Consider the following 15,908-nt stretch of genomic DNA (forward strand, 5'->3'; position numbering starts at 1 on the left):
CTACAGCTGCATAGGAGAGGAAGAACGTGAAGGAGAAGACTGTTGCAAGAGTTCATGTGTAAATTTATATGAAGTGGATTATGGCAGGCAGTTTTACATTTATTAAAAGTACTATGTTGTTACATTTGAAGATCACTAAAATTATATTATTTCTGATCAAAATCACACTCCTAGACTGAACTGTGATAATATATTTTCTAAATTACATTTTGCAGCAGAAACTGAATTTCAGAATATAGAAAAATAACAAAATTGTACTCGTTGGATAATTAGTTGGAATGTATTCAAATTAACTTGGAAAAAGTTAGAAATGTTACTTTTACAACTTAGAAATTTTTTTATTGATAAGTACTTCTATGCTCCTCTTGTATCTCTGCTTCTGTCTCCTTGAACCGCATTTTGCCTTGGCAGAAGGTCACTCACACTGAGCCTTGTTCTGCTTAAGGTCTTCCTGTAAAAAACAAGCTTTTCCTCTCCACTCAATAGATGTGAGGGATTGCTGTAGAGTCAACAAAAAAATCCAAGTAAATATCCACTGTCACCAGATGCTACCCCAGGAGCACCATGTCCTTCACAGTTAATGGCTCGATGCAATCAACTGAGTTTCCTTAACCCTTTAAAGGCTGAACCAGGAAATAATTGACAAAGAGATTCTAATTTTCCAAAATTAGAATTGTCAGTAAACTTTGTGACAAATGAAATAACTATATAAATTTTGTAAAAACATTAAATTACATAATTTATTTGCATCAATTTTGATATATTTCACATTATATTACACATTAAACATTTTTTTCTGTTCACTACATGTGTCTGATTATGTAAGTCAGGGTTTCAAGAACAAAAACATCACGCTGATGATGCAGAGGTTTCAAAATCTCCTGTATCAAATATGATACACTTTGCTTTAAAGGGTTAAGTCAGGCATACACTGTGCTTATTTTTTCAATCGTTGCATGCAGCTACAGCTCATACTGTATGACGAAACCCTACGGTTTCATTGTACAGTGTGAGTTCACAGCTCACAATGCGTGTTCTCACACTGTGTAACACGACACTCTGATGCGATCTACCTGCTCACACCGTACGTCCAAAAACCACGTCAGACTCAGCTCTGTAGTGAGATGGCGCTACTCGGACTCTATCAGGAAACCAAATAAGTAGAAAAGGAATATGAAGCGAGTGAAACGCGCTGCCTTGGTAATTTGTGCAATTTTTTTCTGAAAGCCCTAAAAAGAAAAGGCGACAACGTATTTAGACAAAGACATAGCTGAGCAAACGTGGCTACTAGAGTCAGTCAATTTTACTGAAAGAACTCCATCTCACTCGCACCCCCACCATACTTCATCTGAGAGGAAGAAGAATTCCTCTTTGCGCATACTTACTGAGCGATTTGCCCATGACCACCTTACGACGGCCGACTGAATTTCAAACGTTTGATTTTCTCCCGACCTCATGATTCCTGATCAGTAGGTGGTTGTGAGAGGCTGATCGCCCCTCTTTGCCTGGTGTACACTGCACAACACACGATCAGGCTGAAATTCGGCATGATCGAGAAATTCTTACACGACTGGAAAGTCAGCCCAAAAAGAGCAAAAAATCGTACAGTGTATGCCTGGATTTGGACAGAAAGCTTTTAATTCATCTGCGAGTGTGATCCAATTAAATTGTCTCTGTAAAGTGCATTTAGAAAACATGATTTGTGGATTGGTGCTAAATAGTTAAAATGAAATGAATTTAAATTGAAGTTTTACAGTTTGGAATTGGGAAACTGGAATCTGTTTAAGTTGGAGACAACTTGGTAACTGGATATGACTGCTTCTGGAACTGGATATGAATACAGACTGCCTCTCTAATCTTTTGTTTTTCTGTTTATTTATTTTTTTTCTGCAAAGAAGCAAATTTGTTGCAGGCCCTGGTAGAGTGGAGTTCAGATCCAACAGTCGCAGGAGGGTTTGTTAACTTGTCGACTGATCTGTTTGTGCAGCAAAAAGTCCACTGCTGCTGAGCTGAATTTCCTCCAGCTCTGAGAAATCAGTGCAGGATGGATGCTCTAGTCCCAGTGCTGAGGATGGAAATTGATGCCTGCTGTTCTGGATGCTCTGATGCCCAGCATAGCAGAATAAATGTTAAAATAAACATACAAAGAAACAACATAAAAATATAGCTACACTTAAAGTGAATATTTTACAGAGCTGTCAACCAATGATTTGCCTTTAACTTTTAATAGACTCATTTTTTCTCCGGGTCTGTTGAAAAAACATTGTGGGTTGAGGCTCAGAGGCACAGGTCAAGTAACACGCTAGGTTAGGAGACATGATTTTTTGTGACAACACATTCCTATATCGAAGGCGTATTTTAAGGATTACCAAATGTGACAAGACATGAGACGGACTTGATGTGTGACAGTATCTAAATATAACTAGAAGCCTGGGCTGACTGATGACTTGAGTTAAATTATTTTGAAAATAGTTTGCTGTCATTGTTTGGCAGGAATCTTTTACTGTACCTTCAGCTCAACAATTCTTCAAATCATTGCAAAGTGAATATTTCAGTGAATTGTGATAATGTGGGAAAATGTATACATATATAAAGCATGTGTTCTGAAGTACTGTACAGTATTATTTTAACTTGGTAGTAAAAAAAAATGTGTATGTGTTTTTTTGCAGGATTTCACAATGAAAAGCTGAAAAAAATCAAATCACTCTTTTGATATAAAACTACCCTTTCAATGCCACAATACATTACTTTGTTACTATCATCCAGTATGCTGGAGGAAACCATGACTATTGTCTCAACATTTAACAATGTATTTGATCCTCCTAAGACATTTGCTCCCTAGTTGGTCTCCACTCTCTTTTTTAATATATTTATGGACTCAATAACAAAAATGAAAATATTCAGCTACCTGTCATATGTCAGCTACCTTCCCAATGCAAATCTTATTACTATATAAACTCTTCGACACCTGCTAATTCAGTTAAATCTTTTTTCATTTTTAGTGTGCTAACCATAAGTAAATTACCTCCATCATTTAGAAAACCTTTCACCTTACTTTTACATTATATGACTAATAAGATATTGATGAACAGCTTAAGTTGCACAGTACAGTAAAAGTTTTGGTAAAAATCATGACTGAAGTTTTAATGGTGGCACCCTCTGGACTTTATTTCAATTCTTCTTGACCTGATTACAACTTTTGATACCATCTAACTGTAAATGCTTCCTAATCATGATGATCTATCTGATCATTTTTATTTGGATCAATTAAAGAACCATAATCCCAACATTGCTCAGTCAGAATGGGGATTATTCTCAAAGCATGACACCCATTTCTACTTATATGCAGATGAAACCTAGTAATGTCTGTGCTCGAATATTAATGATATACTTACTTTACACCACCTCTTCTCTTTGACTGACAGTTTTCCCATAATTTTTTCAAACTTAATTATACTACACATATTTTCTTCCTGTGAGACCAAACTTAGTTAAGTGAGATGGATGAAGGAAAACAACACAGGGTTTTTACTTTCTAAGCCTGGATTCTCCACCTCTAACAGTTTGGTAGATAAATTAATATTCTTTTTATTTTTTTAACTTTGCAGGTTTGCATACTTTTGTGAATCCCTTTATTGTCCAAGAATAGAAAACTTTCTTGTCTGCATTTGACCCGTCCCCTTGGAGAGCAGTGAGCTGCCATTGTGTGGCACTCGGGGAGCAATTGGGGTTAAAGGGGAACGCTGTTTTTTTTTTTTTTTTTTTTTCATTGGGCCCTTGATTTTACGTTATTACATCATGTTCTACTCACCCATATGAGTTTTGTGTCATTTGGAGCTGTTCTGAAGATAATCCGTTAGGTTATATCCAGGTAATGTCTTCCTATGAGCAAACGACTTGAAGGCACAAACTAAACTGTTCATAACATATCATTTATGGTATGCCAGCATTCATAACATGTAGGCGAATCACTGTCCCCCAGACATCCGCAGTTATATTTTTTATATTTATATCTTTTAGAAACAAAGCGAATATATATATATATATATATATATATTTGGTATGCCTTTGTTTAAAGACAGAAGCACACAGTAAAGGGCTTAAAGTCTATTATAAATGTATTTTTTTTTAAAGAAGTTCAGAAAGTAAAAAAACAACTATCCATATTTATGCTCTTTCATCCTTAATATGTTGTGTTTATTGAAAAGCCACTTTCAATTGCTTATTTAAGCCTATTTAAACTTATTTCCTCATACTGTGGGTCCCTGCTTACATCTTGTGGAAGTAGCAAGGATGTAAAACAGAGGTAGAGCAAAGAGTAAGAGAGGAGAGTGTACATGTTGGAAACAAGTAATCCAACAGGGGAAAGTAAGATTAAAAACTGAGCACTGGATGGAGATGAAAGCAAGATAAAACAAGGATGTAAATAAGCACAGACTCTTCAGGGTTTTTTTTCTTTAAAAGGACACTTAAAATAGAGATCAATGAACAGTAAGGGGGGGAAAGATGAAAGGAATGTGACTTTGTGCCTTGTACTTTAATGTGTTAAATCCACTTGCACAGCACAATCATTTTGAGCTATATTCATTGCTTCATCAGACAATATTCACCTAAATAGCTTCACTAACTGGACTTGTAAATGTTTGAAACTTAGAAATGTTGAACGTCATAGAAATGTATAGTACAATCTTCCTGTAAAACATATTACACATTGATGCATTCATAGTTGAGACATACTACATTGTAACTGCCTTCACCCAACGTGTCAAAATCAAGCCCCTTTATACATATATACTGTATATATCCCCAACGGAGTATAAAACCTGATTGGCCCTCAGTCCAAAAAATTTAAACATAACTACTTCTATGTTTAGTTGAGTGAAACTGTGCGCAGTAAACATCCCTAAGGATATAAACTATGTCAGGATGCCTTCTTGCTGTGCTGTTTTTGACTCCAGCTCAGACACTCAGCCTAAAACAGCACTACAGTCAGAATCAGTTAAATTAAATAATAATATTGTCTTATATGACATTCAGTACCAGAAGTATCAGAAGCTGGATATATGTAAATGTGTTATGAGGTTTTAAACAATAAAGTTTCATGTGAAAATGATGCTCTATAAATAGAAAATTCATAAAATTCTATTAAAGTTCATAGGTTTGATATTTATTCATTGGTTGAAAATAACTATGTGATCTTTAATAGTAAATTTCACACAGATGAATTAAATTTCAGTTAGAAGTTCAAGCTATTTCATCCAGGTAGAACTCTGGTTAGCCAGCTAATTCATAATACTATACTTCTATCATTTTCTTCCTTAAAAGAATCCTAAAAAACAATTGATAGGAACCATCATCCTTAAAATTCAAACAATGCCAAACCCTGGACCGCATGTCTACTACATATGTATTTTTTATTAAATCATGATGAAAATCCTCATTTTAGGGCTTGCCTTTTGCTTTTCTTGTAAACCACCTTTAGAAACCTGATATTACATACAGTGTTTATTTCTTCACCAAAGGCAGCTGTTGACTTGGAGGTTCATGGTATGACATAACAGTGCATGTTAAAAACGAGATCTTCCATTTAGCTTCATGGGTCACAAATCCATCCTTTCTGATCTTGATCATCTACTTAACTCTAAACTTAATACAAAACACTAGTTTTATTCATTCCTTCCTTTAATCTTTAGAGCTAGTTCCATGTGACAGTTTATTAAATGTTTTGCTATCAAATCAACCCACCACATATCTCTCATGTCTTGCCCATGTTAATAATTCTCAGTAATTGTGGTGGCAGTTACTCAACTGGAGATTTCATTACATGGATGATTGTTTAAGAAAGGGCCCAAAATAGGAAAGTCCCTGTCACAGTAATGAGGCACTAACAACCCAAAAAGATATGGAGAACTGCCAGAAAATGAGCCATACAAGCCTTCAGGAGATTTGATTAAGGCCTTTGTTTGAATATTGCATGCCTGCACTAAAAATGTCTCACTATTACAGATCAAGTTAAAAGAAGCAAAATTGTTTTATCCCTTAATTCTACATTAGAGAAAGTTATAAGCTTGAATAAAAAAAAAAAAACAGCATTAAACTAGCTTAGTCATGTTACCAGGGAAGATCCATACATGAAAAGCAAGCTAAGCAAGCCTCTCCTTGTACAAAAACATTTCAAATACCTATACAGCAGAGGTAACCAATTAAAAATCAGTGGGGTCCGGATAAAGAAAATCAACAACCAGTAAAGGTCTGGAGACATTTNATAAAATAAAATTTTTTCCATTTTAAAATCTAAAGTGTTTTTTGACGAAGAAAACAACAATCGTTCAGTTTAGTATAAAGACAATTTTCTAAATTCACATATTTTATAAAATCCCTGAACTGACAGTTTGTTTTTTCTTTCTATTTTATGGCTTAATGAGAGAAGTGGGCTGTAGGCTGACCTGCAAGGCTTTCAACCTGGGTCTGATTGGCGATAAAACCTCAAGCACATATCAAGGTGCTTAATTGTGAGCCTGGACCGATATTTAATTTTGATAATGGTCATGGTGAAGAATCCTATTTCACAGCAGGAGGTTGAGCCAAACATAATCAAAATGTGCACGGTCATCTCTGAGCACGTCATTGCACTTTTCTGTCTCCAGTCCACTGCGCTTCTTCCATTGGTCTATACTTTCTTTCACGTTTTCTCATCACCGTTTCCCACCGCCCGGTTTGCCACAAGTTTGCTGCTGTGTCTAAAAGTAGCTAGCGGCAACAGCCCTATCTGACACAGCTCATTGGCTAATATGCATCAAATGTAGCCTGGTCCCGAAGGGCTTTACCGTACAAACAGGAGAAGTGGTGCAAATGAAATTAGACACTGCCATCGGACAACATGTAGTAATTTATAAATGTTTTAAATCAGGTTTGGTCCGGATTAGCCAACAGGTGGGTCCAGATCAGGACCTTGGTCCGCTAATCTGTGACTACTGCTAAACAGTTAAGCCAAAAATTATAGCTCTGGCACATTTAGGTTTAAAGTAATAATTCACCAGTATGTTTTTTGACAGAGGATATAATTTGGTAGAGTCCCAATTTGAAATTGATAAAGAAAATGTGGAAGAAGCAAAAGCAAATGATTATGAACAGCAGTTCATCTTTTTATTCTCAAAGACTTGAAGTTTATCACTGAAGATAAAATCTGCAAAATCCTCTACAGTATAAAAAAATAAAATAAAAATTGACAAATGCACAATCAATAGTAGCTGTGTTTACAGATTATCTTATCTAAAATAAGGATAACTGCAGCTCCTCCAGAGTTGCTATGGACAAGATTTTTGGCCATTATTGCAATCTGTGCATTTAACAGAAAGTAACAGCTGTACTGCACAATGTCTTTATATGGAGCTATATTGGTCTCAATTTTCACAAAAAGACATATGTGATTTAAAAAGTTTTCTGAAGGGAAACCCAGCTGACTGCATTGGCTTTGCAGAATTAAAAAAAAAAAACAAATATTTAGCGAGTAAAATTATTTGGCTTACAATAAGGGTTTTAATAAAATTTGTAGATGTATCATGAATTCAGTGCGTTTACAAATGAGTACATTTTCTATTTACAGGTTGCAGTATTTAATTGGTACACATTGGCATTATGTTGGACATAACATCCAAAACTCAGTCACCTTAATGTTTTAATTCCATCAGTCAATCTTAAAATGTATAATAAAAGAATAAAAATAAAGCACACTAATGTCTTGTTAAATCAATGATCAAAGCCCTGACTGCACATTAAGATGCTTAAACATATTAAATTCAACTACCCAGAGACTGTACTCTTGGGCATCATGGTTTATTTTCTGTGGCTATATGGCTGTAGGGACTGAAAACAACAAATTAGCCCCATACACTAACAAACACATCACTTATTTAACAGTCCTAGCTAATTAGCTGAATTAAAGTCGAAAGAGGAATAGAGAAGCCCCCAAGGTACTTTATCACACACTGTTTGATTGGTATTCGGTTCAAACTTGCACAGTAGTTGACAGGACCAATAAACCGAAACAACTCCCCCTGTTTCATTTAACTCCTTCACTCAATAAATCATTCATTTCTCATCCATTAGACACAACCCCACAAATATAAAAAGGTACTATGAGAAACACTGATGTGTTTACTGTTCAGCTTTTCCTAAAGCTATTCTTAAATATCTTTACAAACAACTTTTTTTAATGCCTGTCTTACACTCGTTTACTGAACTACATTTAGGGCTTTTACACATTTAATGAATTTAAACTAAATGGTAGGTGAATTAAATCATTGCAATTACAGTGACTGCTCAAAATAATGGAAATAGCGTCAAAATATGAAAAAAATGCAAATCTGTACATTAAAAGTAAGATTAAGATGAATTTATGCAGCTGTATGTGATAAAGTGTTTCAGACAGGGGAAGTGAGCCCTCTTATCATGGTTAAAAGCTAAATCTGAAAACAAAAAATACTCACATTAGATGTGAACAATAAGTGCAGGAGTTGGTCAATTAATTGCACACATGAAATTAGAGCTAAGGTCTGTTTTTAGGACCCGTCTGCTCCTCTGTCTGGAGGCTGTGATGATGAGCCACCAGTCCACAGCTTATTATTACCTGACTAATTACACTGACTACCTCAGGCTGGCAGCCCTGTGCCTGTATTCATAATCAAAGTAAAATTAAACTATTAACTGAATTAATGGTGCATTGGTGCATGTTGTGTCAGCATACAAGACACGGCACTGTGTGTGTGTGAGTCTGGATGTGTATGTAAGTAAATTAAAACATAGGAAAAATTATGTTTTGAGAGTATATACGTATCATTGGCACATGTCTACTGCCCTTGGCTGGTCCTTGGCTGGTCACCTACAATTCCTTATTAAACATAAATCTTTGTACTAAAATATTCTTTCTGTCATGATTTGTGGACATTAAGATCTAAAGAGAAGCATCATTACCTGGTCAGATCCTGTAGTTCTGTCATGGTTTGTTTGTGGATAGATGACCCAAAATGCAGAGGCGGGGGGGCAGAGATGATTTTCTTGAGGGTTTAATTAAAGGAGAACAGAAAACAGAGGCAAGAAAATCCAAAAATCCTAACACGAAAAAACTAAGTCAAAAACAAGCTGAAAACCAGGAATCCAAAAATCCAAAAATCAAAACATGAAAACAAAGTCAAAACAAACCAGAAACAATTGAGACATCCGGGGGGATCCAATCTAGAAGAGGTTGGCTCAGAGAGACGGAGTTGGAGGAAGTAGACAAGGTTAGACAAGGACCCAGCAAAGAGGAACTGAAGAGAGAGGGGTTTTAAAGGAGACTGAGACAAAGAAAGGGCTAATGAGGAAACTGGGAGCAGGCGTGTACAGAACAAGAGAGGGAAAGAGCTAGGGAAAAGGAGAACATAAGATGGCAGCTGAGGGCAACAAATAGAAACCTGGAAGACTGGAAATAACAACAAAATAAGAATTAAACCCTTTAAAATAGAAAAAAAGAGTAAAGCAAAACTGGATACTCAAAAGAAAACGAAACAGAACCAAGACTGAAACAGTGACTAGGAATTGACCAGAGAACACAGAACAATAAAAATAAAACCACTAACACCAGAAAATAAGGTGTAAAGCCAAAACTGAACACTCAAAAAAAACTTAACAGAACCAAGACTAAGACAATAACTGAGAAAAAAAACTAAAGAACTTAATGAGCTAAGAATTAACCCACTAAAACTAGAAAACAAGGAGCAAAGCAAAACTGGATACTCAAAAGAAAAACATAACAGAAACAGAAACCTGACAAGTTCAGTGAAAGGGTGGAGTCAGAGTAAAAAAATATGCATGCCCATGAGAAGGAGGGGGTCACTCCAGTGGCTGGAAGTTAGAGGGGATTCTGCTGGGAGTCGCAGGGGAGTAGGCAGCCATTCAGCTGCCGTTTGACTGGGAAGGGCCATTTTGAATGGTTGCAACTGTATAACAATACTACTGCAAAAAAACAATCTGGAAAAACATTTTAACACAAATAGTTAGATAACCAAAAATGTTTTAGGTAAACTATTGTCCCAACTGCTTAAGTGAATATAGAACCATTAACTTACCTCATGGTGCTGCCAGATTAGTTTTTCTTTACACTATGACTGCTTTTGATACTGAAATAGCTGTTCAAGGTATAAAATAATTAACAGCTCATCCCAAGCAATCATACAGTACAACACTTTTTAACAAAGGGATTGATATAGAAGTTAGCATTTTATTTTATTTTCAGGGTTCAAACCAATCTACAGAAACTCTTAACATATTTGAAGGCTTTTATTTCTGTCTGTTTTTTTAAACCAAGGCAGACTTGTTCACGCCCTGCACTAAACTGATCCATTTGAGGTCCTGGACTCGTTGCCCAGATAGCATCCTATCAGAGAACAAAGCTAGAATGTCTGACTCTTATCTCACTTATTTGGCATGATGAGTAAATACTTTTAACATAGAGTTTATATAAAGCCATATATGTGATGATCTCAGCACTGATGCCAGGTCTGATTACTCATTTCAAACACCTGCTTTGCTCGCTCCAGTCCCTCATTACCACTCATCTGATCCAGATTATTTCGAGCTGTTGGTGAGACTTATTCAATTCAATTCAGTGTATTTCTACAGCGCCAATTCACAACACATCATCTAAAGGCATTTTACAATCAACAGATCATACAGTCACAATGAATCAAAGTTTTCAATCTAAGGGAAACGAGTTGATTGTATCGACTCATTGACTTGAAGGCAATCCCTCACACTAAGCAGGCTTGTAGTGACAGCGGAGAGGAAAAACTCCCTTTTAACAGGAAGTAAGCGGCCATCTACCAAGGCCAACTGGGGTTCAAAGAGACAGAAGCAGACGTAAAGAAAGAAACAGAGATACAAAACGCAACTGTAAACCAGCTCCACAGGTGGCCCAACACATCTGTAACTGTGCAAATTGAAGACTACACTAGTGTTGGTGTTTTTGCTACTAACCAATGCAATGGTCAGTGGGAAAAGTTAGATATGACAGATTGCATTAATCCAGCTTAGTGATTAATGAGTAATTCCATTGTAATTCCCACCCTGTAACAAAATTAAATTGAAAAAATAATCTAATTCCAGTCTTTCATTTTAACTTTAATGGTAAGAGTCCTGGGTTAAGGTGATTATATAAAGCAAAACCAANCTGATAATGAGAATATGTTGAAAGCTACAGTAGCAGCCATTGAAAATGCCTCTTCCCATTCAAACCCCAGATGAATGGCAGCACACTTCCCTGTAAATCCCAGCAAAATCCCCTCCAACATCCAGCCACTGGAGTGACCCCCTCCTTCCCTGGGCATGCATATTATTTTACTCTGACTCCACCATTTCACTGAATTATAGGAGAAGTTGCTTCTCTTTAGATCTTTATGTCCACAAATCATGACAGAACAAATATTTTAGTACAAAGATTGATGTTTAAAAAGAAATTGTAGGAGACCAGTCAAGAACCAGCCAAGGGCACATCAAGGAAGGTGGGGAAATTTTGAATGGCTACTACTTTAACACCCAATGTGTCATATTTGAAAAAAATAAACAGACAGTTCAAAGTTATCAAGCAAATGATTGACACTTATTAATTTGTGCAAATGAATGTGTTATTATATAACACTGGTTTTCCAAATCTTTTTTAATTTTAAATATGTTATAAATGTTCATATCCTTTTGGTACAGCTTACACATGTTATTAATTAAAATTAACCATCATAGTTTAAGGCACTTCATATTCCTTCTAAAATAGTAAAAAAAATGTGAACAACTTTTTTTAACATACATCTGTTTTAGAGGGTATCAATGCAATAAAATTGCATAATATTGTATAATAAAGTATGATTTGTCATAAGCTTTGCATGTAAAACAAAGTACTGGACAAGTGATTTGGATCGGTTCTGGATAGGCACCCTCGCCGTTAGGCAGATTCAATTTAAATCACATTAAAGCTGTCATGTTTTGTAGTGTGGAGTGAGTTGCACCATCATGGAAATAAATTACAGCATACATGACTGCTAGACACAAGCATTACAGTGGTGGGAAAAAAGAGTTTGCACCCTTCATGATTTTTTAGTTTTTATTTATTTATTTATATACTTTATTTTTGCATATTTGTTACACTAACGTGTTTCAGACTATCAATGACATAAAATGCAATTGGCAATTCAGAAATGGACTTTTGGATCATTGATGTTACAGCTTGCCGTCACAAACAGATCGTCAGATATTTTCCTTCTGTTTTTGCATGTTTTTGGTATTTGTTAATAACAGCTCTTACTGTGGTTCACCGGAGTCCTAAAGCTTTAGAAACGACTCGAGCCTTTCCAGACTGATCAATGTCAATCACTTTTTTTCTCCTTTCTAAGTTTCTTCAGATCTCAGCATGATCTCAAGCTTTTAAAGATTTACGTACATCAGATTGTCTGGCTGGTGTTTTCTTGATTGAGAACAGGTGTAGCCTGGTAGTTGCTAAAGATATTGAAGTCATGTGTTATAAGCCACGAACATTCAAGTCATGTTTTAATGAAAGGTGGGCAATCACTTTTTTAAATTAGTACCATGTTGGCTTGAATTGTTTAAAGATGAAACACTTTGTTTTAAAATAGCCTTTTGTGTTTTCTGTTGTCAACTAATAGTTTTTCATTTAATTTGATGCTATGACACATTTAGGTGTGACAAACATACAAAGAATGAGATTTGTAGTGGCAGATTCTACATATTCATTCAATATAACAGCTACACATCTAGATTGTTTATCTTAACTGTATATTGTCTTCTGTTGTAGTTATTTTTGTGACTCGCAGTTCTATTAGTACAGTTATTTGCACAGCACTCCATATTTGTGTTTTTGACCCTTGTTGCTAAAGTCCCTCCCCTGCTCTAAAACAGAGCCTGGACATGTTTGGCATTTAAAAAGAAAGCAGCAGCAGGCTGCAAAATAATAAATATTCATCTATAGTAAATAGCACAACTAAGTATGAGAAGAGGGGAAGTGAAGAGGATGAAAAGGGGGAAAAAGGATTTCTCCATTTTAACGGATCAACGAGTTTTCAAATTGAACACTATTCTCATTTAAAATTCAGACGGGAATCCAGCACGATATTAATAGGGGGAAATCAAGAGAGAAATTGGGTCACCTGTGAGCTGTTCATTCATATGCAGTCAAAACAAATAAGTAATCTAAAAAGGAAAATGAGGAAGAGAAAGAAGAGAATGGAAATGAAAAAAGGAAATTATGTAAAACATCCTAAAAAAAGAAAAAGAGTAGACACTAATATCTATGGAATCTGATGCTCCAATTAATGACAGCCAACCAGCTTAACTTTTGTAGTTAAATTTATAACAGTAAAGGGGAAAATCTTAACCAGTGTTACAGTGGCTGACTGTATCAGAGTGGGAGAACATCAGAGTAAAGGACAGCAAAGGTTAAAATCATCACGGCTGCAAATGTGTCATTAGGGGATTAAGTAACTGGGTTTTTTTTGCAGCTGTACTTATAGAAATTTACTTTTTTAAAGCAAGCAAGAACTCCCTGATAGTTCTGTTTTAAATATATAACATAGATACTGTATTTTGCAAAGTTTGTTCTGTTTGCAGAGTAGAATGAATCAAGCATTAAAATGGGGCAGTGGCTACAACTTAAAGGCACTAGTTATACAGAGTAATTAAGTATTGACTGAATTGACTTCGGCATCCATAGAATTACGAATGCACACTGAGAAGGAAGAAAATTACTTTACAGTAGTTGAAAGTTTCCTTTCCTATGGTTAGAATGAATCTAAGACCTCAACATGGAATATTTAAATGTTGCAGGGAAAATATCATTTGACATTTTAAACATATATATTTTTGCCTATCCTATGTTCTACCAGTAATATGCTGATCATATTTGCTGAATTTGCTCAAAGTTGTTTAGAATCATCCTCATATGTATTGTAGTAGTTACTGTACTCTGAACGGGATTCCTTCAGTCAGACAGTGCACAGTAAAGTCTAAAATAACAGAATCCCATTCAGCCTTTCTGTGTTTTATACTGTAACAGAGCTGTAAACTTCATAAATTTGATAAAATACAGTAGGAAACTTTTTATGGCATTGCAGGTGCAGGCAGCATCGACAAATGCGAACATCCAGACATGCATATTGGGCATTTCTTGATGCGTATTGGCCTAGTGGTTAGAGCAGTACGCTTATGCTCTGAGAAGGTTGCAAGTACCCACTTTGATGCCCACAGTCTGCACTCTGGGTCAATGAGCAAGACCCTTAACCCCACATTGCTCCTCGGGCGCTGCACAATGGCAGCCCACTACTCGTCAAGGGGATGGGTTAGGGTTAATGATAAACTTCTGATATTATTATGGGTCTACCTTTGTTTGCAATATTTCTGGTAAAGCTGGTGTTTTAAAGAGATTTCTTAAGGTAAATATAAATACAAATCTTTAATGCTTAATCTTACTACAGCTGCGCTACCAGGGCCCCTAATCTACCAGTTTTGCTAAGAGGATACTCCTGAAGACTTTGAGAGTTGCTAAAGTGGTGACAACACAAGAGGTACAATAAGTGGCAGGGAATACAGTCAACACACCTATTTTTAATAGTCAAATTACTTCATTAAGAATATAATTACATTAAAATGACTTATTTATTTAGGTTAGGATGTTTAAAGGCTAGAAGCATCCAAAATATGCTAAATGTGCAGTGGCATCAAAGTAGCTGGATCAACATTTCTTAAAGAGCTTCCATTAGAAAAAACAACTTTTCCTAACCAAGAACTTTGTGGCACACCGATCCAAACTCTTTAATTGTATTGAATTAAAGGTTGCAAGATCGACATACATTTTAATTTCATACATTTTTACCAAAGGCTTTCTATCTTATATCAGCAAAAGAATTTAACGTTACCTGTGTTCTTTCCTCTCTCTTCTACCCCCCTCAGGATAGTCCACTGATTCTTCAGTCAGACAGAAATGTGACCATCAATGCTAGAAATGATCAGGGACAACTGACTGGTCAACTCACTGTGGGTAAGACACACTCGTAAATCACAAAAACAAAACCACACATGATATTTTCCCTATAAAAAGGTTAAGTGTATCTCATTACAAACAGTAAGTTATATGACATTTTTTCCTTTAAAATTAAAATGTTTTTCCTTCCATTTTGATTAATTATGTTGAAAGTTATTTGTTTTCACTAGCCAATTATCTTTTTAGGGTTGACAGTCAAATTCTTTTGTTTGTTTTTCTTTTTCATATCATACTTTCCAAACTTTTACAGGATTGGTGAAACCCTTGCTCGGAGCAGACAATGTTACTACAGTAAAAATTACATTTGATGTGTAACAAAATTCAAGATCTTTAATAAGAAAAAAGATTAGTTATGCATTAGGTATATCATTCATTCAACCCTCTTCATCAAGAGAAGGTTTCTTAAGTAAAGGTTTTAATAACAGTTAAGTTACACATCGCTGGTATGAATAGAATAATCACATCTAAAATGGGGAATATTAAAGGGAATGCTTCCTTGAATAATTCGATGAGATTGGGTCTTGCAGACAAAAAGGTCAACTGCATCTAAAACAATCCAAGATGCCATTTCAATGTCATTGATTTAGTCTTAATAGCATAAGTCTTATTTATGGCCATAAAATCGTTACAGCTGAGCATTGGGTGAAAGGGCTGCTAAACAGAGCTACAGTGTAACTCTGAGTTTGGCAACTGGGTTGCATAGGATTACTCTTATTCTCCTCTGTCAGTGACCATAAAATATGCTGCTCTAGGATTGTGTAAGTTTTTTTTTTGGTTTAGACATGTTGAGTGCCATTTTTTTTTTTTCCAATTTCCTTATTTTGCACAT

The 15,908-nt window shown here is 35.6% G+C and overlaps 1 protein-coding gene across 1 annotated transcript in view; it reads left to right on the plus strand.

Moving 5' to 3' along the window:
* sgcz (sarcoglycan zeta) overlaps nucleotides 1-15,908 on the plus strand; it is a gene marked incomplete at its 3' end in the record, with an annotated part of 392,881 nt that overhangs the window by 298,237 nt on the left and 78,736 nt on the right. Inside the window, exon 4 of the mRNA XM_015390396.1 lies at nucleotides 14,989-15,076. Within this exon, the coding sequence (XP_015245882.1) occupies nucleotides 14,989-15,076 (88 nt within the window). The remainder of the gene's footprint in view (nucleotides 1-14,988; nucleotides 15,077-15,908) is intronic.

This window comes from Cyprinodon variegatus, unplaced genomic scaffold (genome assembly GCF_000732505.1).
Source record: "Cyprinodon variegatus isolate N-32 unplaced genomic scaffold, C_variegatus-1.0 Scaffold496, whole genome shotgun sequence".
In the NCBI taxonomy this organism is placed as follows: Eukaryota; Metazoa; Chordata; class Actinopteri; order Cyprinodontiformes; family Cyprinodontidae; genus Cyprinodon; species Cyprinodon variegatus.